Source organism: Dryobates pubescens, chromosome 27 (genome assembly GCF_014839835.1).
Source record: "Dryobates pubescens isolate bDryPub1 chromosome 27, bDryPub1.pri, whole genome shotgun sequence".
NCBI classification, from domain to species: domain Eukaryota; kingdom Metazoa; phylum Chordata; class Aves; order Piciformes; family Picidae; genus Dryobates; species Dryobates pubescens.
Window position 1 is genome coordinate 300,865 of NC_071638.1, and position 23,720 is coordinate 324,584.

Sequence of the window (23,720 nt, forward strand, 5' to 3'; positions counted from 1 at the left end):
AAGGCTTACCCAGACAACAAGAACAGCCAGGCCATCCATGCATGGTGGCTCCATTCAGAAGAATGCATGACATAATAGAGGACACAGTCTCAGGCTGCGCCAGGGGAGGTTCAGGCTAGATGTTAGGAAAAAGTTCTATACAGAAAGAGTGATTGCCCATTGGAATGGGCTGCCTGGGGAGGTGGTGGAGTCACCATCACTGGAGGTGTTCAGGAGGAGACTTGATAAGGTGCTTGGTGCCATGGGTTAGTTGTTTGGGTGGTGTTGGATTGGTTGATGGGTTGGACGCGATGATCTTGAAGGTCTCTTCCAACCTGGTTTATTCTATGTATGTATTCTATGTATATAACAACAGTTAATTAGGTGCCTGAGACCAGGCTGGCTTCATAACCACAGAGGCTTCAGACAGTGCAATCCAAATGAGTAGAGTAGAAGCTAGAGTTTGATTCACTTGCAGCTCATAGTGACTAATGCCACTTGAGCTGTTCTACTTCTTGTGAGACATCCACATGTAGATGGCAGAGACCTGTACTCTTCTGGAAAAGAAGTTAGAGGTCAGACAGAATCCTTGAGAGGCATTTCAAGAACAGATACCTGGATGCAGTCAACTGCTTTATGGCTTGGCCTCCACAGACTGACATCATATCCGAAGACCCTGAACACTCCTGGATTCATTGCAGAAACACTTGAATAGCTTTGCCAGAGCCAGGTTAGGCCTGCCAAGGCCAACAGTGATACCACTCTACTGCACTTTGACAGGCTAAGGCGATTGTGTGTAGCCTGGTATTTCATTACATGTTCTCTGGCACATCCTTGCTATTGTATCTATGCTCACCCATCATCTGATGTAAAGTAAAATGGAGCTGTCTCTAGAAGTGTGGCTCAGATCTGATTTGGGGAAAAGCAGCCCCAGGGAATTAAATCCGCCTCTTTGGAAGAGACACAAATGCAGTTCTCAGACAACCTCCCTTTTGTTCAGCACAATTCCTCCAACATACCATACAATTCAAACTGAAAAATCGTTGTGTTACACATTTAACACAGCTTTTATATATACCTTCCCAGGTTCACATGTGAGCTCACTGAATTCAGTAAAGCTAAAATTTAAACCCAGATACTTGTATCTGCAGCTCTGTCCCTAAGAGTCTAAAAACCCAAACAGAGGATTTTAAATATGCATACTGCATCAAATGCTTTCATAGAAATGTACAAGATCAAACGTGCTTCATTTAAAGCTCCAGGTGTGCCTTACAGTTAGTTGTCTGAAATTTTGTTTATCCCATTGACAAAGAGCTTTCTCCTCTCTTTCCCTTTCCCTCTCAGGCTGCCACAGGAGGCAGGAAAGGAGGGAGCAAGGATGGATCAGGGAACTCAGTGTTGCTCCACCTCCTGTCCTGCACGAGCAAAGTCAAAGATAAGTCCCTTCTTTCTACACCATCCAATGCATTTGGCACAAACTTAGTCACACAAATAAATGAGCTTCCAGTAACATGTGAGCAAAATTAAGAGATTTTACATTTCTTAGCCATTTAGGGCTGTTGCTTATGTAGCAGCACAGCACCACAAAGTAATCAGGAGCAGGGGGAGGTAACAAATGAAAGCTTCTGAGGGAAACACCCTTAGCAAAACTATATCTCAGGGTAGCCCTAGAACTGATCATTTCTAAACGGGAAAACTTGGCATTTCAGAATATTTTAAAGGTTTATTTTACAACTACATTCACTTTTAAACATCAGTATTTACCTGACAAATTACATTTTCTTAAAGGAAATAAACTATTCAAGTCACATGAAAATGTTGAATACAAAAGGAAAACGGAAAGCACATTATTGCAGCAGCTGTTGGCACTGCTTTAAGAGTTTTACTGGGAATTTAAGGAAAACCCTTGCTTGCTTTGTCAGAATGCCAGGCAGAAATGGAGTCCCATCTGACAGATCTACAGATCTTGGTCTCTGTCTATTTTCAATCCTAGAAGCCACCAAGATAGGAGTGGTGATGTTTAAAAAAACAGAACAAGTAGGAGCAGAATTGAAAAGAGCATTCACCTAGATGAATTAGTTCTGAGAAATGATAAAGAGAGCATCAAGGCAAGCTGTTACAAACACCACATCCTGTAATCTCTTGCAGAGACTCATCTGTTTCCAGTTTACAGCAGTATTATACCAAATCTCCCTGTAGAAAGCTGTTGAAGAGCCTTGCTGCTCTAATAGTTAGAAACTTCCAGGCTGAAGTGATTTATATCCAGAGAATATCCATTCATTCTTGCCTCACCATTAGCCACAAGTTTAAAAGTCCTTAGTTTTCACTCTATGCTGCACAGACGCAGGAGGGGTTCAGCAACTACTTTTGAGATTTTTGGAAGTCCTATGAAGCAAAATAGACCTAGCAGGCTGCAGTTTGCTCTAACAGTGCTACAGGGGATGTAGCATCATCTTTGGGGTGGGGGGGGGAGTGGAATAGAAAATCAAATGAAATTGAAAATCCCTGGCTTAAACAGCTCTTTTCCCTCCCTCTTGTTCCGTAGCCCTTCCGCGTCTCTTCAGATAGCAGTCATGGACATCTTATCAACTTTCCCCTCTCTACATTAAACTAACCACGCTTTCCTAGTTTTATCCTTGCAAGAAATGTCACCAGCCACTGGTGTCCCTTTTTGCAGCTATTGCCCTCTCAGTCAGAACCGGACAGCAGTCTTCAGAGTCCTGCTTGAAGTGCATCACCTAAGGATGTCCGCATTGCCCTAAATCAGCCGGAAATACTTGTCAGGATCATGTAAGCCCTCTTCACAGCCACATTATATTGACATCCCATTGACATCCCTTGGTGAACAGGTATTTTGGATCATCTCTTCACTCATCATCTGTCCTTTCATCGTGCACCAGTGAGTCCATGCCATCACCATCACCTTGCTCCTCAGGTTGACAAATGGTGAAGTGTCAGCTTTGAAATAGCTGTTGGTGAGCCAACTGATGATATCATACTAGTGAATCCAATCAAATACAAATGCCTGACAGGAACCAAATGCCAGCAACTGAAGCTGGGAAAGCCATCTGCATGCTTCAACTGTAGTTTTCTGGTATAATGACCATGAATTGCAATTTCAAGCTTTTTATTTCACTAGTGTTCTAATATAATTTCACCAGCAATGGGAAGGCTAAATACTAAGACACAAGAACCAAGTAGTAATTAACTTTCTTCAGAGGAACATAAAGCTACAAGGATGAATAATTTTATTTTCAGGGTAAGTCTAATAATTCTCTTATGGAATTAATCTTAAGAGTTTCAATTAACTCTTTGCAAAGCTACATTGAATGCCTCTCAAGTAAAGAATGCTTAACAGTTTTATAGCGTTCAAAGATGTGTCAGCCAAGCTGAAGATACCTGGGGGAAATCTGATTTTGAAACATGCAGTCTATATCAGAGAGAAGATTCCTTTATGATTTTTAGGCTCATGGGTAACATTCTCCCTCTTCCTTTAGGTGAAAAACCTTTATGTGGCTTGTTCTACATCTTTGATCACGTCTTCTTCTTTCCAAAGGTTACAAACTTCTCTCTTTTTCAAGGTCATTAGTAAATCTAGTTTCAAAACTAACTACACCTCATACAAATTTTTGATCCACAGATTTATTTTTTATTGTTAATTTAAACAAAGAAAATCTGAAGTTAATGCCATGGCACTGAGTTGCAGTTATAGATTGGCTGAAACTAAAGGACTAAGTGCCACATCACCTTAACTTTCCTAGACAGGTAAATCTTGAGCTCCTCATTTTAAAACTTTGCTGGATATTGGTTATCTTTGCATGGACAAATCAAGCAGTGCCAAGGAGCATTCCCAGACATTCAAACTTAACTGTCAACACCATAATTTTTTTTTACTTGTCCCAAGCATGTGTCACAGTTTCAACTAACAAGCCTCCTAAATATTGCCAGGACGCAGTGTACAAGTTAGGACATGCCTGGAATGGTTCCCCATAGGCAGTTTGAGTCTGGTGACCCAGTTTTAGAAGGTAAAAAAATGTTTTAGCATGACTATTGGCCAGCATGCCAGCTGACAGCGTCACAGGGTAGTTCAGGACATGTGTCATTTGCAGGTATAGGCATAGCCACCGTAACCCTCCCTTGGGCTCTGGCAAGCTGAGAAGGTGACTCAGTACAGAAATGTCTGAGCCTAACTTTGAAGACTGTTATTCTGCAAGAAGCACGGGATCATTTATGTAGGTGTTTCATGTTTACGTGCTATCATCTGGGCTGTTGCGAAACAACCCTCCCCAAGACTCCTCTTGTCCACATCAAGAGACTGCATGCTACAAACAAATGAAGAGCAGTCACTTTTCTGCAGCCACTCCAGAAGCCTGTTATTACAGAGGAAGAGGCAGGAGGTCAGAGGGGAGGAAAAGTCTCCACTGCTAGTCTGCCCTCCTCCTCCCCTCCTCCTTGCTAAAATCTTCCCTGATCTGAGGAGATGGTGTCCTGTTGTATTCACACTTCTGCTGCCCACGAAGTTCATCACACCTAATAACATACAGTGCAGGGGTTGCAGAGGTACAGTCTAGCACGGCAATACAAGACACACACTCTGGCCAGGTCAATCGCATGAGTTCACTCACCTTATTCCACCAACTTCTACAAGGCACCTGACTTCTGACTTTTAGGAGTAAACAAAAGGACCTTCTAGGGTTTCACAAGCAGCATTTTCTATAACCCTCAACTCAGAATATTTATCTTTGACCTTGCAAGTAGTACATCCTATCTGGCTTTCTTCTTTATAAACTTTTCCCTTCTGAAAGATAACTAGAAAAATACAGACAATTAAATGTGTGACAACCCATCAACTGTTTGTAACAATTTATTTCAAACCATTTATTTGGTAGCTCTCTCCTGATGCAGTCTCAATTACTTGATTGAGTAATATTTTCTGAAACAGCACATGATGTGCTTGTGTCAAAGAGGCTCTCCACAGAAGCCATCAACCACCTTTTAAAATCAATGAAATTCATAAATGTGCATCTGGCTTCTCAAGGAGAAAATAAAGGAACCTTTTCCCTTGATCTGTATGACCTCATTCTAAGGCTAGCTTGTTTCAAGTCTTCTGCATCTCTGAATGCCAATGTGAAGATAGATTATATCTTTCTTAGAATAGATAGATCTCGAAGCCTATTATATTCTCCTTCTTAAGCATTCCAGCCATAATTCCCTCTTAGGTAACTGGGATTTGCACACTGTTCCACACAGTAATGCATATTCTAGCTATTCACTCTGTCACACTGCTGCTGCATTTTTAACAGCGCTGATAGCAACTGATGGTATCAAAGTCTGCAGACTTTTCAGGCTCCAGGCTTGTTCATGTCTCCTTTTTTTTCATTTCACCATTTCTGAGGAAAAATGGGTTTATTTTTTTCCTTTGTGATGCCCCACTAGTATGACCCTGCCATTCTTCATAGCTGGATCTTGTTAGTTTTCAAATATTGAGTCCACACTGTCTGATAACACCACAGATCTTCTGTTCTGATATGCTTTCTGTCTTTGTGTTTACAAGATTAAAGGTAACGTTGTTCATACCACAGTGCCAAAAAGGTTCACTTCTCAAAAGATAAATAACTTTGGCATTTGAAATCTAGCCTTCGCTTATTCCATGCATTCTGATGATGACAGTATCCATCTATATCTCCTTTTGCTGGCTTAATTTTCCCCTAGAGCAGTTTTCTTCATTCACATTTTATAAGGCCTTTTGAAAACCTCAGCAGCACCCCTATCCTATGCCAGTGAAGCCCTTCACTCCCTTCGGGTGCAAGAAAGAGGAGCTGTACCAACACCAGCTGCTTTCCAAAATCTCACTCCTGTTTCTCTTTCCCAGGAGCATTCAAGTTCTCAGCTCCCCACATTTCAAGAGGTGATAGTCTTCTCTTTTAAATTAGCTCCTCTTTTTTTTTCCCCTTTTTAGCAGTGAAGTGGAATTTGTCCTCAGATTGCTTGGATAACCTCAAGCATTTCCTTTCACATTTTATTATTCTGTTATTTTAGTGTTTTCAAAAGGTGGACCACAACCCTCAGGATATCCATAAAAGGCAACTGGGAGAGTTTTAAGATGCTGAAACTTTTATTACACTCTAAAACAAAAGAAAATGTCTCATCTCTGCTCCCCAAACACCTTTATCCTTCAAACCCAATTTTTGCTATCAAAATCTCAACTCACTCATACAAATAAATGACACACATTTCTATGTGATGCATTTTAGCCAGGTTCCCTCAGGGACCAACTATTGTGGCTGTATGATTTTGAGCCTGATGACCAATTCCAGCCGAATTTGACTGATGCTACAAGCCTCCACGACCCTAAACTTCTGCAGGGTTTGTGAAAAGGCTGGTTCCTGAGCAGAGCAGAAAGGATCCCAAATTCCCACTAATGGAAAGACAGGGATAGTTTATCCTTTAACAAATCTAGGTGGCAACTCAAAGATATCAAACAAACACACAAACAGCTTTCCCCCAGCTATAACACATGCTATAACTTCCCTTTTTAGAGATGAAGCACTAAATACATGAAAACATTTACTTGGAACAAAGCATTGAAAGAAAAAAAGGCTGTGTGGTCCTATCATTCATTTCACAGACAACTTCCCAACAAAACCTTCAGTTCTTCATTTTTCCAACCTACTCAGCTAACCTTCTGACTCACCTTAGGACAGGAGCTCTTCCCAAGCAGGTATGGTAAAACTCATCACAGCCAGTGTATAGCCTCAGGATGAGAGATCTCTGAGGATCTTTGTTAAGCCCAGGAGGAAACTTTTCTCTGGAGCTGAATGGCATATTGGCAACATGATTTCTCCTCTGGGTAAAAATCACATCCCCCAGGCCTGCCTGAATTTGGAGATGAACCTATAGGCTTCAGGAGAAGCAGAGCACTTCTCCCTTTTTCTGCTCCCTGCCCACACTCAGCTCCAGCACCTCATTTTCCCAAGATGTAGAGGCAATCCTCATTTTACCATGGTCAGAGGTCTCAGCATCACTGCTTTTTCATAATTTTCTCCCTAAAGGGCTGATACCCACTACTGCTCACAGACCACACACCCACAGCTGACACAGACAACTGCTCAGTTGCCTCAGCCTGCAGATGGGGCTGTGGGCATTAAGGTTCTCATTAAATTCAGCCTTCATCTTCCTTCAGCCTCCCATGTGCCTCTCACTTTATATTGGGCATAACACAATGGGACGGCAGATGAGCTGCCAGGCCACTTTCCATCATTTTCCTCCAGTCCTGGCTCACTGGAGAGGTCCCAGATGACTGGAAACTGGCCAATGTGGTCCCCATCCACAAGAAGGGTCAGGTGGAGGAACCTGGAAACTCCAGGCCTGTCAGCCTGACCTCAGTGCCAGGGAAAATTACAGGGCAGATCATCTTGGTGGCAATCACTGCGCACCTGAAGGATGGCCAAGGGCTCAGGCCCAGCCAGCATGGATTTAGGAAGGGCAGGTCCTGCCTCTCCAACCTGATCTCCTTCTATGATCAGGTGACTGCCTGGTGGATGTGGGGCAGGCTGTGGATGTAGTCTACATGCTTCAGCAAGGCCTTTGACACCGTCCCCCACAGCAAACTGCTGGCCAAGCTGGCAGCTCACAGCTTGGACAGCAGCACTCTGTGCTGGGTTAGGAACTGGCTGGAGGCTGAGCCCAGAGAGTGGTGGTGAATGGTGCCACAGCCAGCTGGCAGCCAGGCACCAGTGGTGTGCCCCAGGGATCAGTGCTGGGCCCCATCCTCTCTAACATCTTCACTGATGATCTGGATGAGGGGGTTGAGTCAGTCATCAGCAAATTTGCAGATGACACCAAGTTGGGAGCAGATGTTGATGTGTTAGAGGGCAGAAGGGCTCTGCAGAGTCCAACAAGATGACATATAACAAATCCAAGTGCCAGGTGCTGCACTTTGGCCACAACAACCCTATGCATCACTACAGGCTGGGTCAGAGTGGCTGGAGAGCTGCCAAACAGAAAGGGACCTGGGGCTGTTGATTGACAGCTGACTGAACATGAGCCAGCACTGTGCCCAGGTGACCAAGAAAGCCAATGGCATCCTGGCATGCATCAAGGACAGTGTGGCCAGCAGGAGCAGGGAAGTAATTCTGCCCCTGTACACTGCACTGGTTAGGCCTCACCTTGAGTACTGTGTCCAGTTCTGGGTCCCACAATTTAAGAGGGACATTGAGACACTTGAATGTGTCTAGAGAAGGGCAACAAAGCTGGGGAGAGGCCTCAAACTGTGTTTGAGCCCTATGAGGAGAGGCTGAGGGAGCTGGGGTTGTTTAGCTTGGAGAAGAGGAGGCTCAAGTGAGACCTTATTGCTGTCTACAGCTACCTGAAGGGAGGTTGTAACCAGGAGGGAGTTGGTCTCTTCTCCCAGGCAACCAGCACCAGAACAAGAGGACACAGTCTCAAGCTACACCAGGGGAAGTTTAGGCTTGAGGTGAGGAGAAAGTTCTTCCCAGAGAGAATCGTTGGGCATTGGAATGTGCTGCCCAGGGAGGTGGTGGAGTCACCATCCCTGGAGGTGTTCAAGAGGGGACTGGACATGGCACTTGGTGCCATGGTTTAGTAGTCATGAGGCCTTGGGTGACAGGTTGGATTTGATGATCTCTGAGGTCTCTTCCAACCTTGGTGATTCTGTGATTCTATGATTCAGTGAACCAAAAGCTGGCAGCAGTGCTGGTTAAGGTCTTTGCCTCTGGTGAGTTAGGTCATGCCTCTTAGAAAAAGGCATCCAAGCATATGTAAAGACTTTGAATGAAGAAACTACAGAAATCACAGAAAACATCCAGTTGGAAGAGACCTCCAAGATTATCCAGTCCAACCTTTGACCCAGCACTAAGGTTCAACACTAAACCATGTCCCCAAGCACCAGGTACACACACTACTTTAAACACCTCCAGGGAGGTGACTCCACCACTGCCCTGGGCAGCCCATTCCTATGTTTGAGAACCCTCTCTGTGAGGGAGAAAAATTAAGAAAGCACTGTAAAGATAATTAACAACCAAAACAGCTTACAAATGCATCTCACGACTAGTGCAAATTTGTGCAACTTTAGCTTCCAAACACAGCATTTGTCCAGTGAAAGAGCACTGTATGACTTGAAATCTCCCTGGCTGTAGGCCCTCATACACCATAATCTGTCAATTTTTAATCTTCTTTTGAACAGCAAGAAAATTCATCCTTTTGCCTCTTCTCCTTCCATTTATTTCAATCAGTCCTGAAATTCTTTCTTCTTTATACTTGAGAGGGAATCTTGACAGATGTCTGAACTGGACAGAGCAGGCACAGAAAAGACTGTGGGCAACAGTTTTGCATACACTTTTAGGGATCATATTTGACTTAAGTGCAGCACTGCAGTAAGATATCCCATGCAGGTGCCCATCTACCCACAGCCCCTAATTTCTCTTCTATGTAACTGTTTCCCAGAACACATAATTTCTGTATTTATCCTATCAGTAGGAGGCCTCCTACATTTTGATCTCCAGAAATCTTACAGTGGTTTTGGTGTATTAAAATACAGGCTCTTGAAGCAAGTCCAGGGTATTATGACACCCAAATCAGTCTACAAAATACGCTGCCCTTATTATAAACAAACAAACAACAACAAAAAGCCAACAACAAAGCCACCCCCTGTAATTTGTTAAACAATAATTTGTGCCACCTGCAAAGTTCAGCAGCCATAAATGTGTATTACTCTCTCTACTAATTTTTAAGGATACTGAGACTACAAACAAGATCCTTGTCTGACTCCCACTAGACCCCCTTCTCAAACACTGGTCTAAGACTGGCATTTATTTTATTTTCTAGCCTTCTGGGATTTACCCCTGCACCAAGATCTGACAGAGAGCAGTCACAAAGGCTCCAAAAGCACCAAGGTCAAGCCTTTTGAGACTCTTATATAAAAGTCACCTGGTCCTGCAGGCTGATTTCAACTATAAGGACAACAGCACATCTGCAATTTCACTTTTTTCCTTCTGAAACAATTCCCTGTTTTAAATGAACTTTTAAATGTGGTAGGTAATAACCTCTATTCTCTCTCTATGGCTGCTTTGGCTCCAAAGAATAGGCAATTGAGTAATGTGGTCCAGGGAAAACCTGGGGAGCTACAGACCGATACCTGCAACACATAAATAGGTAAGAACTATGGAAAACGACAGAGTAAGTTAGCATGTGCACAAACATGGCATATTTGTGTGATGAAAGGAAGGAAGGCAGGATCAATACCTCTGTTTTGTGGTGGGTTGTTTTACAAAGCCATTTAACAAAGCCCACTTGGGTTTCCAAAAGGCATTCGCTAAATCTGTCATACGTGAGTCTTAAAAAACCTGAAGTCCCTGAAGATAAAAATAAAAGTCCTTGCAAGGATAAATAATTAGAAACAGATGGTAGGAGAATACTGTCAATTTTCCAGGCAGAGAGAGGTCAGTGATAGAGTCCTGCAGGGATCTGTGCTGGAACGTGGGAGCTGCTCTGTTATTTATAAATGAGCTGGAAAACAGGATAAATGGTGAGGTGACAAACTTTGCTGCTGATGCTCATTCAGGGTAGCTAAGATAAGGGCTGACTATGAAGAAAGACTCTACAATAATGAGTGACTAGGCAATGAAAAGGCAAATTAAAGTCAAGGCAGATAAACAAATAAGAAGACATTTCTTTCAGGGGAAAAAAAAATAGCTACAGAAAATGACATGCTCCAAGGTGACTATTACAGCTTCAGGACTGAGATCTTGGGGTTATAATAGGTAGTTCTGCAAAAACCTTGGCCCACTGTTCACTAACGGTGAAAAAGTGAGTATTGGAAATTACTAGGAAAGGAACAAAGAATGAAAGTGAGAGTAGCATTATGCCACTGTATAAATGGCTGAATTCTCAGCTTTGAATATTGCATGTAGTTCTGGTCCCACTGAAAGGATAATGGAAAGCAGAATGGTAACAGCTGTGGGCAGGGCAGCAAGGATGATGGCACAAGGTAATGACTAAGACTCATGACATCACAAAAACAGGTAACTGAGGGGATACAGCAAAGATGTAAGCAGGACCAGCAAAAGGAATGTGTCTAGGAGTCCCTTGGTCACAGTCTCTTCCAATACATGAGCTGGAGGGACAAAATGAGCAGTTTTAGAACATAAAAAACCCTACTGAATCTTCACACACCATGCACTAAGCTGTGGAATTCCTTGCTCTGGGGCACTCTAAATGTTGAAAGTTTACACAGGTTCAAAAAGTGACCAAAAATTTCAGCAAAATTTCAGCAAAAGCTTCTAAACATCAAGGCTCATCTCAGGAAATCCCTGAACAGGAGTGCTAGAGAGCAGAGTACCCAGGGCAAAATGAGCTTTTGCTGTTCTCTGCGATTCAATGATCAATGGATTTAAATCCCCCTGGAGGACAGTCACGAGTAGTGTTCCTCAAGGCTCAGTACTGTGACATGTCCTGTTCAATTTCTTTATCAATGACTTGGACAAGGAGATCAAGTGCACCCTCAGTAAGTTTGTAGGTGACATGAAATTAGGTGGGAGTGTTGATCTGGTTGAGGATATGGAGGCTTTACTTCAGCCACAACAACCCCATGCAGAGCTACAGGCTGGGGTCAGAGTGGCTGCAGAGCAGCCAAACAGAAAGGGACCTGGGGGTGCTGACTGACAGCTGGCTGAACATGAGCCAGCAGTGTGCTCAGGTGGCCAAGAGGGCCAATGGCATCCTGGCCTGCATTAGGAATAGTGTGGCCAGCAGGAGCAGGGAAGTCATTGTGCCCCTGGACTCTGCATTGGTTAGGCCACACCTTGAGTCCTGTGTCCAGTTCTGGGCCCCTCAGTTTAGGAAGGACATTGAGACACTTGAAGGTGTCCAGAGAAGGGCAACAAGGCTGGGGAGAGGCCTTGAGCACAGCCCTGTGAGGAGAGGCTGAGGGAGCTGGGGTTGCTTAGCCTGGAGAAGAGGAGGCTCAGGGGAGAGCTTATTGCTCTCTACAACTACCTGAAGGGTGGTTGTAGCCAGGAGGGGGTTGGTCTCTTCTCCCAGGCAATCAGCACTAGAACAAGGGGACACAGTCTCAAGCTGCACCAGGGGAGGTTTAGGCTGGAAGTGAGGAGAAAGTTCTTCACTGAGAGAGTCATTGGCCATTGGAATGTGCTGCCCAGGGAGGTGGTGGAGTCACCATCCCTGGAGGTGTTCAAGAGGGGATTGGATGTGGCACTAGGTGCCATGGTTTAGTAGCCATGAGGCCTTGGGTGACAGGTTGGATTTGATGATCTTTGAGGTCTCTTCCAATCTTATTGATTCTATGATTTACAGAGGGACCTGGGTATGTTGGAACAATAGGCTGAGGTCAACTGTATGAGCTTCAACAGGAGGATGAATATGAGCCAGCAGTGTGCCCAGGTGGCCAACGGGGCCAACAGCATCCTGGCCTGTACTAGAAATAGCGTGGCCAGCAGGAGCAGGATTGTTCCTCTGTACTCAGCACTGGTGAGGTCACACCTCGAGTGCTGCGATCAGTGTTGAGCAGAGCAGTACAGGAAGGACATGGAGGCACTGGAGCAGGTACAGAGAAGGATGACTGAGCTGATGAGGGGCCTGGAGAGCAAGGGAACTGGGGCTGTTTAGGCTAAAGACAAGAGGCTGAGGGGGAGACCTCATTGCTCTCTATAACTACCTGAAAGGACATTGTAGAGAGGTAGGTGCTGGTCTTTTCTTACAAGTAATTAATGATAGAACAAGAGGGAATGGCCTCAAGCTGCACCAGGGGAGGTTTAGGCTGGACATTAGGAAAAAAAATTTAATGGAAGGGGTTGTGAGGCACTGGAATGGGCTGCCCAGGGAGGTGGTTGAGTTGCCGACCCTGGATGTGTTAAAAAGCCATCCAGATCTGTTGCTTGGGGACATGGTGTAGTGATGACAGACTTGTTGGAGTGAATGAAGTGGCTGGACTTGATGATCTCACAGATCCTTTCCTGTCTGGATGATTCTATGGACTCATGTTACAAACTGCTGTCAAGAGATGAGCTCATGTTACAGACGGTTGTCAAAAGATGGGCCTGTGATTTGACAGAGTACAAAGCACTGTCCTGGGCAGGGATTTAGGCATCTTCTGAAAAAAACATGTATTTGTTTCATGCTTCTTGTCCATGGGACACTTCTATGCCATTCTGTTGCTTTCTCAACTTTTCTCTTTCCTGTAACTTGAAAACATCCTAGTAAAAACCAAAAGCAATTACAAATAACAACAGGGAGGAGGAGAAAAACCACAGCAAAACTGAAGTGTTTAAGTGATAAATAAATCTCAAGAAATATCTTTATTTGTGAGGTTTCTTGGAGGCCAGAGATGGAGGGTAGGACTGGGCCTACTTGTGTCAGCAGGGGCATTGGACTGGATACCTCCAGAGGTCTCTTCAGCTTCTACCCTTCTGTGATGCTGCAGCAAAGAGCAGTAATATCTTATTCTAAATGCTTTTCACTGAAGTGTGTTCATGCAACTACTCAAACTAGGTAAGTGTGTGTGCAAGTGTTTGTACATATTATTTTGAAATCGCAGAAGCTAGGTGATGGATAATGAAGGAGTCAACACTGGCTCTTCAGATGCCAAGTGGATCCTGACAGCATTATGCCAAAAAGCAGCCTAAGCCATGGCAAAACTATAAGGGAGTTTAATGTATGTTGTCCTGATGTAGACAAAGGAAATAACTTTTTTCCTATGATTTTTCTGGTCAATCATGTCATAGGTGTGATTAGACAGCAACAAGAACAACAACAACAAAATGCCTGTCTTAAACACTGTTTATCTTTTCCATCTTTAAAAAAGCACCTCTTCAAGAGCTGTATCATGCTGACCATTTATAATGATTCAAGCAAGACAGAATGTGATCAAAATCTTTTTAAAGAAATCAGTTCCTAAGCTTTTATTTGCAAATCTAAATCAAGCATGAGCCCATGTCAAAAAGAAATTCTTCTAGGGAGAATTAAATCATATAACACCACTTAAAACTGATGTAATCTAGCTGAACGCTAACACTACTGAGGTTCATAGCAGGAAGCAAAAATCAAAGCTATACTCCCATATTTATTTTGATACTTCAGGTTCTATTTTGTTCCTCTACTACACAGAGAGAGCTGTATGCATATATAGATGACCTTACTGTATTGCTACCTGCAAGAAAAGCCTCTTAGGCTTATTATTGCCTATTACTTATACTCTCAAAGCACTAAAATAATAACAGAAGTAGCTTGCATACTCATAGAAAAGAACTGGTTGCAACTCTCCTTTCTGCATGTTTTATTCCACGTTTTCCTTCTGCCCCACAGCCACTGTTTTCTTCAAAGGATGGAAACTGAACCAATATGGGCTTTTTGATGTTTTCTCACCCTTGGAGGAACCTTTTTTGAGGTAATACCAGTCATGATCCATCAGGTCAATGCTGAATCAAGGTACAACATTCAGCAAAGTCAGGCTCTTTCAACACCACTGCAGTTCTTCCAGAGCATTCACATACAAACCAGGAAAGATGGCAAAAAACCACCTGGCTATACACCTGTTTTCTTACTATTTTAATTTTGGAGGTAAGCAGTCTGAAAAGTGATTGTGCTGCTGCACAACTCCTTTGGTTGACTTTTAATCCAAGCAGTGCATGTACCAGCTTTGGAGATGACAAAAATTTCATGTTGTTTTGCTTGAAAACATATCTTCAGTATCACACCTGAACACGTGCAGCATGATTTAGACTGGTTGAGCTCCTGCAGATCAGCTGCATGCAGTTATTTCTGAGCATTATTATTCACCTGTGTAGAAATGCATTAAGGGAAACCAATTCAGATTTTTCTGCCTTGCACTATCTTCTCTTGGCATGAAGCAGTAGAACCATATAAATAAAATATCATTGCCTCTGATGCTGGAAAGCATAAGGTATTGGGAAATTGTGCTGTGCTACTGCATACTGGACATGAACAAAGCAAGCTGAGGATGCATCAAGACAGTGACTATTCATGCCACCTTTTACCAGTGGAGCCATAAGGAGAGGAGATATCTGAAAGCATAAGTCCTTAAAGGAGCAGAGGAGACGTCAGCAGTGCAAAGATGAAACAGTGTGCTCCACCTGGAGCCAAGAGACATGGCTGTATACCATTAATAGGACCACATCACAATGTGTGTTAGTGAACAGACAAAGCAGCCACCAGCATCAAAGAGGATTCCCAACACAGAGATAATGAACCCCAACCTAGTCTCACTGGAGTAAGGGTAAAAATCTACCAGCCTTAAGTGCCTGTAAATCAATCCTCAGCTGATAAAGAAAGAAACGTACAGAAGCTTAAGGGATAGCAACACCGTACAAATGTACACAGCACGCATAAAAACAGTATCAGGGAGAGACATACTTAAAGCTTTCCACTCAAGTCTCACAGACTAGGTGGCAAACTGAATAATGCTGAAGCTGCTCAGCAAACAACTCAGAAAAAATGCTGCTCAGAAACTGAATGTAGGTCAATTAAGAGAACTGAAAAAAAAGTAAATTGTGAGCCCATTCTGGAGACGTTTTGCTGTTTCCCTTGCAGCTCATTCCTTCAAAGACAAAAGTTCCCCTTTCCAGGGTTTTATCAGGGGGACAAGTAGAATGCATGCTTTGATTTTAGATTATTTTTTTTCCCTCCCAAATTGTTGCAGAACATCAAAACTGATTTTACTATTCTCTCAGCTGTACAGACCATTCTTCTCGTCTGCCTACCAGCTGTACATAAATCACCAGTTCTCTACGCACTCAGAGGGAAAGCTGTGCTGGAAATGCAAAAAGGGATGTCCTGGTGTTCTCCCTCTTTCTTACCATGCGCTTTCCCCAGGGAGACACTAGATGTGATGGGGAAAGTCAAACGAAGTCGGGAGACCTCCTGAGTCGAAACCAGCAACTGAAATGATTTTTATTTTTTCCCTTTACAATCCTAACATGCACAGAAAAATGAAGCCTGTAAACAGAACCTAAACAATACTCCTGCATGTAACATCCAGTGACCTCAGCTGCCCTTCCAGTTGGCCAGCAAAGGACCTCGCCATCCCCTCCCGCTGAACTGAGTGGGCTCTGCCTTGACCAGGTGGGCTCAGAACTAACCTCCAACAGGCTGGCAGTTGCCTTCACCCACCTTCTCCTGCTAGAAGCGTCTCCACCGCCCCCACTGCCATTTTCTCCTGACCTTACGCGACAGACCAAGAGCTGGAGAACACCCTGGGACTGCCGCTGCCCGCCATCCCTCCCCGGGGCTATTTAGCCGTTCACAGGTCGAAACTGGGCAGTTTCTCCGGGCAGCAAGCAAGGGTCTGAGGGCTGCGCCTGACATCAGCCCACGCCCGGTACCCACGCGGGCGGTGGGGCGGCCCGACGCTGAAACTGGCAACTGCTCTGCAGCGCTGATGGGAATTCCTGGCTCTCCCCGATCATCCGGTGGGGCACCCCGGGCCCGTGCCGCCCCCCTCCCAGCCCAGGCGGCCGCCGGCGCCTCAAGTTTCTCCAGAGCCGCCCGCGCCTTCCGCGGGGCCGGGCTGGGCAGGGCGGCGACGAGCAACCCCCCAGCGCCTGGACCGCTGCCCCCGCTCACCTGAGGTCAGCTGCATCCAGGCACAGATCTTGTAGACGGTGGCTGTGTTGCAGAAGAAGAAGAGGATGAAGCAGACGATGCAGGCGATGATGAGCATCATCGAGAGCCCGATGAAGAAGGAAGCAGCTTTGAAGGCTCCCGAGGGCAGGCTAGAGAAGTCCGTGAAGCTGCCCCGGCAGGTGAGTTCCCGGCTGAAGCCGTTGCCGATGCAGTAGTGGAAGAGCCCGAAGTAGCCCGCCTGCGGGGTGTCCACGCCGTCCCCGATCCAGTAGGGCTGGATGAAGCACACCACGTTGACGATGGCAAAGCAGACGGTGAAGATGGCCCAAAGCACGCCGATGGCCCTTGAGTTCCGCACGTAGTTGGTGTGATAGATCTTGGCCGCCTCCTGAGCCGGCAGCATCCCCGCTGCTGCCGCTCCTGACGAGCCTGCTCCTGTCGCCGCCGTCCCTGCAGCCGCTCCGGGCATCCTCACGGAGAAGATCCTCCCTCCCCTTCCTCCACCTCCTCGCCTCTCCTCCTCCTTCTCCTCCCCGTTCACTCCGCTCGACGCGACGCGCTCTGCCGCCGCCGCTGCGTGCGAGAGCCGGCGAGCCCTTCCGCAGGGCTTCAGCGGCTCCGCGCCAGCAGCAGCAGCAGCGGCGGCGGCGGCAGCACCAACACGGCCCGCGGCCGCCTATCGGGGCGTAGCGCTGCCGGTCGCCGCGCACCGCCCGCCCCGAAGCTGCCCCCCTCGCAGCTGCCCGCCTTTCTGCCGCCGCCCGCGTCTCCCTGCCGCGCCGGGCACCAGCCGCCGGAGCGCCCGCAGCGGGCTGGCTGGCGGAAAGGAGCGCGGCTCCGATGCCGTTCTTGAGGAGAGGCGGCGGCGAGCGGCGGGGGCGAGGTGCCGCGAGCGCCCTTTCGCCAGGCAGGCGGCAGGCGGGAAGGGCGAGCCCCGCGGGCGCTGCCTCGGGCGGGGTTTGCCCGCAGCCCCGCACCGGCGAGATGCCGGGGCGCCTCACCCGACCAGGGCAACAGCTGCCTAGAGGAGCCGCTCCCGGCGCTGCTCATTGTGCATGCCCTGTGAGACATGTTCAGGCGAGGGATTTAAAGTTTGAAACCGGGGGACACACGTTGCCGTAAACAAAACACAAGCCCGTCTTCAGCCGGGGGCTGTAGCTGCTCAATGCCCGGGGGAGCGGGGTGGGGGAGTGGGGGTGAGCAGTCTCCTACCACCCTGTCGCAGGTGGGGCTCGGCAACGCCTGTCCCTCGCCTGAAGCAAATCTCCTCTGGAGCTAAGCTTTGAGCCTGGGTGGCTGCGGAGAAAGTCAGCACTATGAACACAGGGCAGCCGTGGGGCCAGTTCTCAGCGTGGGTGGATGAGGTGGCACCGGTGGAGAAGAGCACCGGTCAGGTGACTTTGGCCTGGTACTCAGTGCATTGAGCATGCCGGCATGCAGCAGCAATTAGTGTGCATTGATAAATTAGCATCTGGTAGTAATAACAATTCCTATTCCAGTGACACTTGGATTTGCAGTGCCTGACCTAGGCATGGAGCCTGAGTTAGTAGCAGTAATGGATGGCAAGTATCTACAGGGCTCTGAGGGTTGTCCTCTGGTGGGACCTGCTGAAAGATGGTGCCCCAGGCAGGTTCAGCAGAACCTCAGGCTGCTGCTTGGTGCCAGCAGAGGCCACACACAGTTAAATATTAGTGCTCAGCAGCACCCAGGAGCATGAAGGCTTGTGTGGCAATTACCCCTCACATTCCTTAAAATGTCGTGCTCTCATGTCAGACAAAGTTTGGTTTCTGTCCCATTACTGCCACAAACTAGGCATAGCCCAATGGAACGAGCATGCCACCCTTTCCCAAGTTTGCCACAGAAGGGCTAGGAAGTTGTGGCACCTGCTAACAGGTTTTTGGGCCCCTGTGCTTGCATCAGGCACAGAGTCAGAGCTGTTGCTGAGAGGTGGGAGCACAAGGGGAGCCACCTCAGAGCAGGCACACTGTTACTGCCCTGCACATGGGAGTGCTCCCCTCATAGAGGGCTATAGCGTGGCACATGTGGCATGAGCAGACACAGGCAGCATGGGTGGTGTGGTTCCCAAATACTAACACTCATCTTGCTTTCTTAGGGAAGTGGGTCCAAGAATGCAAACTACAACTACAATTCCTGGAGATGTGGTTCCCACTTTGTCCAATGCTGATGAAGGAGCTGCATATGATCCACTCCCTCACTGTGCTCCTACTGCAGTTGCTCCACTTGACCAGACTGTTCATATGCTGCCTTCAGAGAAATGAACTTGCTCCCTCCCTTGGTCACTCCCTTCAGTGCTTGGTCCTGTTTTCACAGAACAGTATGGTAGGGGTTGGAAGGTCCTCTGGACATACCTAATACAGCCCCTCTGCTAAAGCAGATTTGCCTCGATCAGGTTGCACAGCAACATATCCAGGTAGGTTTTGAAAGTTTCCAGAGAAGGAGATTCCTCAACCTCTCTGAGCAACCTATTCCAGTGCTTTATCATCCTCAAAGTAAAGAGTTTATCTTTAGGTGAAATGTCCTGTGTTCTAGTTTGTACCTCTTGACCCTTGTCACAGGGCACCACTGAAGAGTCCCACCTCAACATCTTGACACCTACCTTTTTAGATATTTGCAAGCACTGAGAAGATCCCCGCTCAGTCTTCCCTAGGCTGAGGCTTGCTGGGCCCCAGGACTCAGTGCAGGATGCCACTAAGTTCCCTAAGGGGCTATCAAGTGTGGGAGTGAAGACAATATGAGGCAGACCTAGAAGACAAGGAGGGAGCCTGAAGATGCCCAAGACCAACAATTTAGGAGAGCTGGGCAAGAAGTTCTGAGAGATCAAAAACAATGGAGATAGTGGGGAAGGGGTCTCTACCAAACACAAGATTTGGGAAGAGTGGACCTGTGAATGTGCACAGAAGAAAGATTAAATTTGGAATTAGTATGGCAGGAGGAAGAGATACATACCAGGGAAAGAGCAAGGGGAGGAGAAATGAGGTGTTTTGTGGAAGAAATGCCCCCAGGAACTGAGGAGGCCAAAATACTGAAACTGGAAGAAAGACCGGGGCAGGGAAATGTGGGAGCCAGTCTGGGCAAGAAAGAGAAAGACCAGAAGCAGGGGAAGGAACTAAAGTTCTGCTGCAAATTGAGTACAAGCATGGGAAAGGAGACACAATTGCCTGTCCCCAGGCAGCAGCAAGTTTGGATGTCCTTTCTGGCCTCTGGCACCAAAAGCACAGATTTCATATAGACTCTAAGTGATACCCACTAGTCCTACAGTTCAGTGCACTGAAAATGTGAAAGTGGTACTACATGTCTCTTTTAGGGGCATCTGTGTCCCTCTCTAGAGCTTTGAATCCTGTGTTCTCACTCTTGGGTATCACAATGACAAGGCTCAGGAGACATTTTGATGGTTCTTATATGTGTGCTTCATGGTATTAGAAAAGACCATGTCTCTGTGAGAGAAGTTTGGTGTATTAAAAACAGTTAAAAGGAGCTGGGACCTCATTTCTCAAAGCAGAGCTGCCATGGATTTCAGTTCCAGTAGTTCTGCAAATGAAGCCTCAGAAGGAGCCATACTGAGTTGCTGCTCATCTATAAAAAGTTTTAAGCATCTTGGCCTGGCATCAGAATAATTCTGTGGCAGAAGCAGGGATAGTCTTCAGCTCTTCAGGACAGCTTTCATCATCTTAATCCTCAAAAGATTATCCTTTCTCTCCAACAACCCTGTTGTACCTCCACTATTTTTCTCCTGGGAATTAACTGGATGCCAGACCTGTGGCTGCCATCTAGTCTCATCTAAAAAAGGCTGAGTCTTAAGCCAGGATTTTCACCAAAAGCTTCTTCAACAGGTGAAACAGGATTTTCATCATCCTGATCTTTCTGGACAGATGGTGCTGCCTCATGCACCTGATAAGGCAGGATCTTGTTTACCAATTAGCATGTGAGCATGCAACACAGAACAAAGGGAATGTCAATCAAGTGGCATGGACAGCTCTTTTTTTGGCACACCCTCTTCAGTACTAGATTTTACAGACATAGTAGTAGAGTTTTAAACATTTTGTGTGTGTGCATGTGTCTTCAAGCAAATTTGGAGATAATTTATATAATCTTTAAAAGTATACTTTGTGCCCCAAATTGGCCTGGACCATACTGCTGATCATTTCACCTGCCCACAAGTGTGCTTGTTTTCTTGTACGTACAGATCAGCACCCAAAACACAAAATTAAAGCTTATGCTTTGGTTAATGTTTTTAATCACAGCATTTCTCTTTGGAACTAGTACATTATTTGCAGTGGTGGAGCTGTGATGGAGATCCGCTCAAGCATTTAGTCTGGAGTGCCATGGGGAAGGGTTGAATGTTGTGCTGGGGAAACCCTTGGACAGGGTGGGTAGGAACAACTGATGAATGCAGTTGCTGGGCTGTGGATGATGTCTGGCAAGAAATGCACTTCTGGGAATTCATTGATACGCGTGTGGTGTGAAGCTAAGGGAACTGCAGTGGGGAGAAGGAGTGAATGCACGGCTGGGGAAGCGGGCTTACACAGGAAAAAAAAGAAAAGAAGCAGCCTGTGAAGAGGAAATGGAGTAGTAGGAAGCTAGGTGTTAATTAATAAATAGCAGGAAAGATGTCTGACTATGATCAGTTTGCTAGGGTGACAGTTGAGGGAGCTAGGAAAAACTGCTGAATGCATGAGAACATACCCACCCAGACACATGCAAACTTCCACAGGAGGAGGATGCCCTTCTTTAGGCACATGAGTGTCTCTTGCCCACCACTCCAAGCCATTTCCCCCACCCAACCCTCTTAAAATTCTGCCTTAGAGGCTTTTCCTTTCTTTTCCCCTCTCCACTTCACAGATAGGTTTAGCTGCCAGGTAGCTTTTCCTATCTGTAGCTGTATGTAAGGATACCTGAAGTGCTCCATCTCTCTGGGACTTTGAGGTTTCTGTGGTATCACACACTGTCTATCGTCTTCACCCACTGCCTACCAACAACTGGTAATTTGAGTCTGCTTAAAAAGCTACATTAACTATTAATACCTATCATCTAATTTGGATCTGCCTGTATCCTGAAGCTGGAAGAGGAGGAAGGCAAGTCATAGTGATCTTGAGCCTGCTTCTCTCCAAGGATATGTGGAGCATCCAAAGCACAAGCTGAAAAAATAGAAAGACTCCACTTTGTTCCCCACTTCACTGTGCTCACTGTGAGCTGAAGCTGGGACAATGCTGAAGGCCAGTCAGGAATTTTTGTGGCATTTCACTGACTAGCAAAATAACCTAAGCATGTTTTGGGCTTGATTACAGCTTAACGGGATATCAGTGCTGGTAAGTAGTACCTTAAAATGTGTGTCAGTCCAGAACAATTTCTCCTTTGTGCTATGTTGTGTGGAGCTAGCTGCAAACAGCAGCTGCTGTATTTACCCAGAGCAGTAGAGTGATTCCATTTAAGCCTGAGTCCAGGGCAGTGGAAGGAGCGCTGGGAGCCCAGGCAGTCCTGGTGTGCAGCCCTGTTGTCATGGCAACCCACAGCCTCGTCACCGATGAGCTCTTGCTGTCTATCAAAAAACATTAACTTCTACATTATGTCTTTTTTATTACAGGTTCTGTACATTTTGGCTTTCTTTCCTCACAGGGCCCAGCTGCACTGGTGAAATGTTCCATCCTAGGGAACGGGAAATGGCATTTCTTTCTGTCTCTGTTGTGTTTACAACTGTGGAAGAAGCACCACAGAGGGATGGCTAGAATTACTAATATCAATGTCAGCGAAACTGCTGGTGCTGTCACTGTTTCAGCTAGCAATGATCCAGTTCAGGCCTACTTAAAAACTAGAGAGTGAGTAACTTGGAAAATTCACCTCACATCTTTTGAACTTAGTCCTGCTCTTGGTGGTAGCAGAGTGGGGATTCTGTGGGGCACCCACAAAGCAGGGCAGTGATGAGAAGCACAGGATGGCCATGCTGGAACCACAACAGAAAGAGCCTGCAGGACTAGATATTCCAATGAACTGGGGAATGGGGTGCCGTCATCAGGGAAGAGTCACGTATCCCCAAGTCTACCTGGAAACAAGGTAGTTGTCTGCAAGTGACAGAAGTCCACTTCAGTAGGCAGAGAGGCAGCTGGTGAGAGAGTGGTGGCCAGTCGCAAAGCAATGGCTGCAGTGGAGGGGAAACAATGAAGAGGAAGGTAAGAACCTGGATTGCCTGTGGAAGCAAAGATTGAAAGGTCCCACCAGTTTTTGAAAGAAAAAAAAACATGGAAATGGGACTAAGTAGTAGGGTTCCCAGTGTCAGCAGAAGATTAGACTTCATAATCCAGGATAGGTTTGGCTGCAGAAAGGTGGAATGACCAGTGGCTGGGAGAAAGCAGGTGGGATTATAAATGGCATGATGAAGTAAGTGGGAATATAGTTACTGAGATCCACCATGAAGAAGAAATCTTAGTGCACTCTGACATACAACTCAGCAAAGATTTTCTTTAGCTTCCTTCCCTCAGCCTCTCTAACTTGGAGGTGTTGCAGAATAGCTCTGAAACAAACTGACTAAAATAAAACACTTTAGGGGCCACTTGGGAAGCTTTCCAATCCCTGCCCACCAAGAAATGCTTCCTCTGGGGGTCTGCTAAGTTATCTTAACAATGACAAGGGCATTCTGCGTGGCAGCATCTAAGGCCTCTCTGAGCAGGTCCTCTCTTTCCCAAGAGCAACCACACAGTGCAGCACTGTGCAGCACTAACATAACCTGTCAATGCTGCTTATTAACCCAAATGGAGCTTTCAGGTGGCTTGTTGTGTTATGCTGTTCAGAGGCACCATCAGAGGCTCCTCCTGAAGTGATGGAAATTTCTCCTCTCTCACTGTAGCAGCTGTTTGCCAGAGGGTCGGTAGATTCACTACAAAACGCACAGGCTGCAGGCTATGTACTGTACAGCTTCAAAGATAGCTGCAGTTATAGCTGGTGTCTAGACATGCTTTTCATACAATAAAGCTTAGTTAAGATGTGGCTCCTAGACTGGAATTCACATGAAGAAGGACTTAAATTTCTCTAGGCCTGCCTAAATTTAAGTACACAAACTCTTCTGCCAACAAAGTTTCCTTTCCAGGCCCCCAGGCATCATGTAGATGGCT

The 23,720-nt window shown here is 46.2% G+C and overlaps 1 protein-coding gene across 2 annotated transcripts in view; it reads right to left on the reverse strand.

The window, feature by feature from the left end:
• LHFPL3 (LHFPL tetraspan subfamily member 3) overlaps window positions 1-17,394 on the reverse strand; it is a 292,431-nt gene extending 275,037 nt beyond the window's left edge. The window contains exon 1 of one of the 2 annotated variants that reach the window (XM_054173904.1): window positions 16,597-17,394. In XM_054173904.1, coding sequence (XP_054029879.1) covers window positions 16,597-17,065 — 469 coding nt within the window. In that variant the 5' untranslated portion in view covers window positions 17,066-17,394. The remainder of the gene's footprint in view (window positions 1-16,596) is intronic. The other variant, XM_009896103.2, reaches the window with a different exon arrangement.
• Between the last annotated feature and the right edge of the window lie 6,326 nt (window positions 17,395-23,720).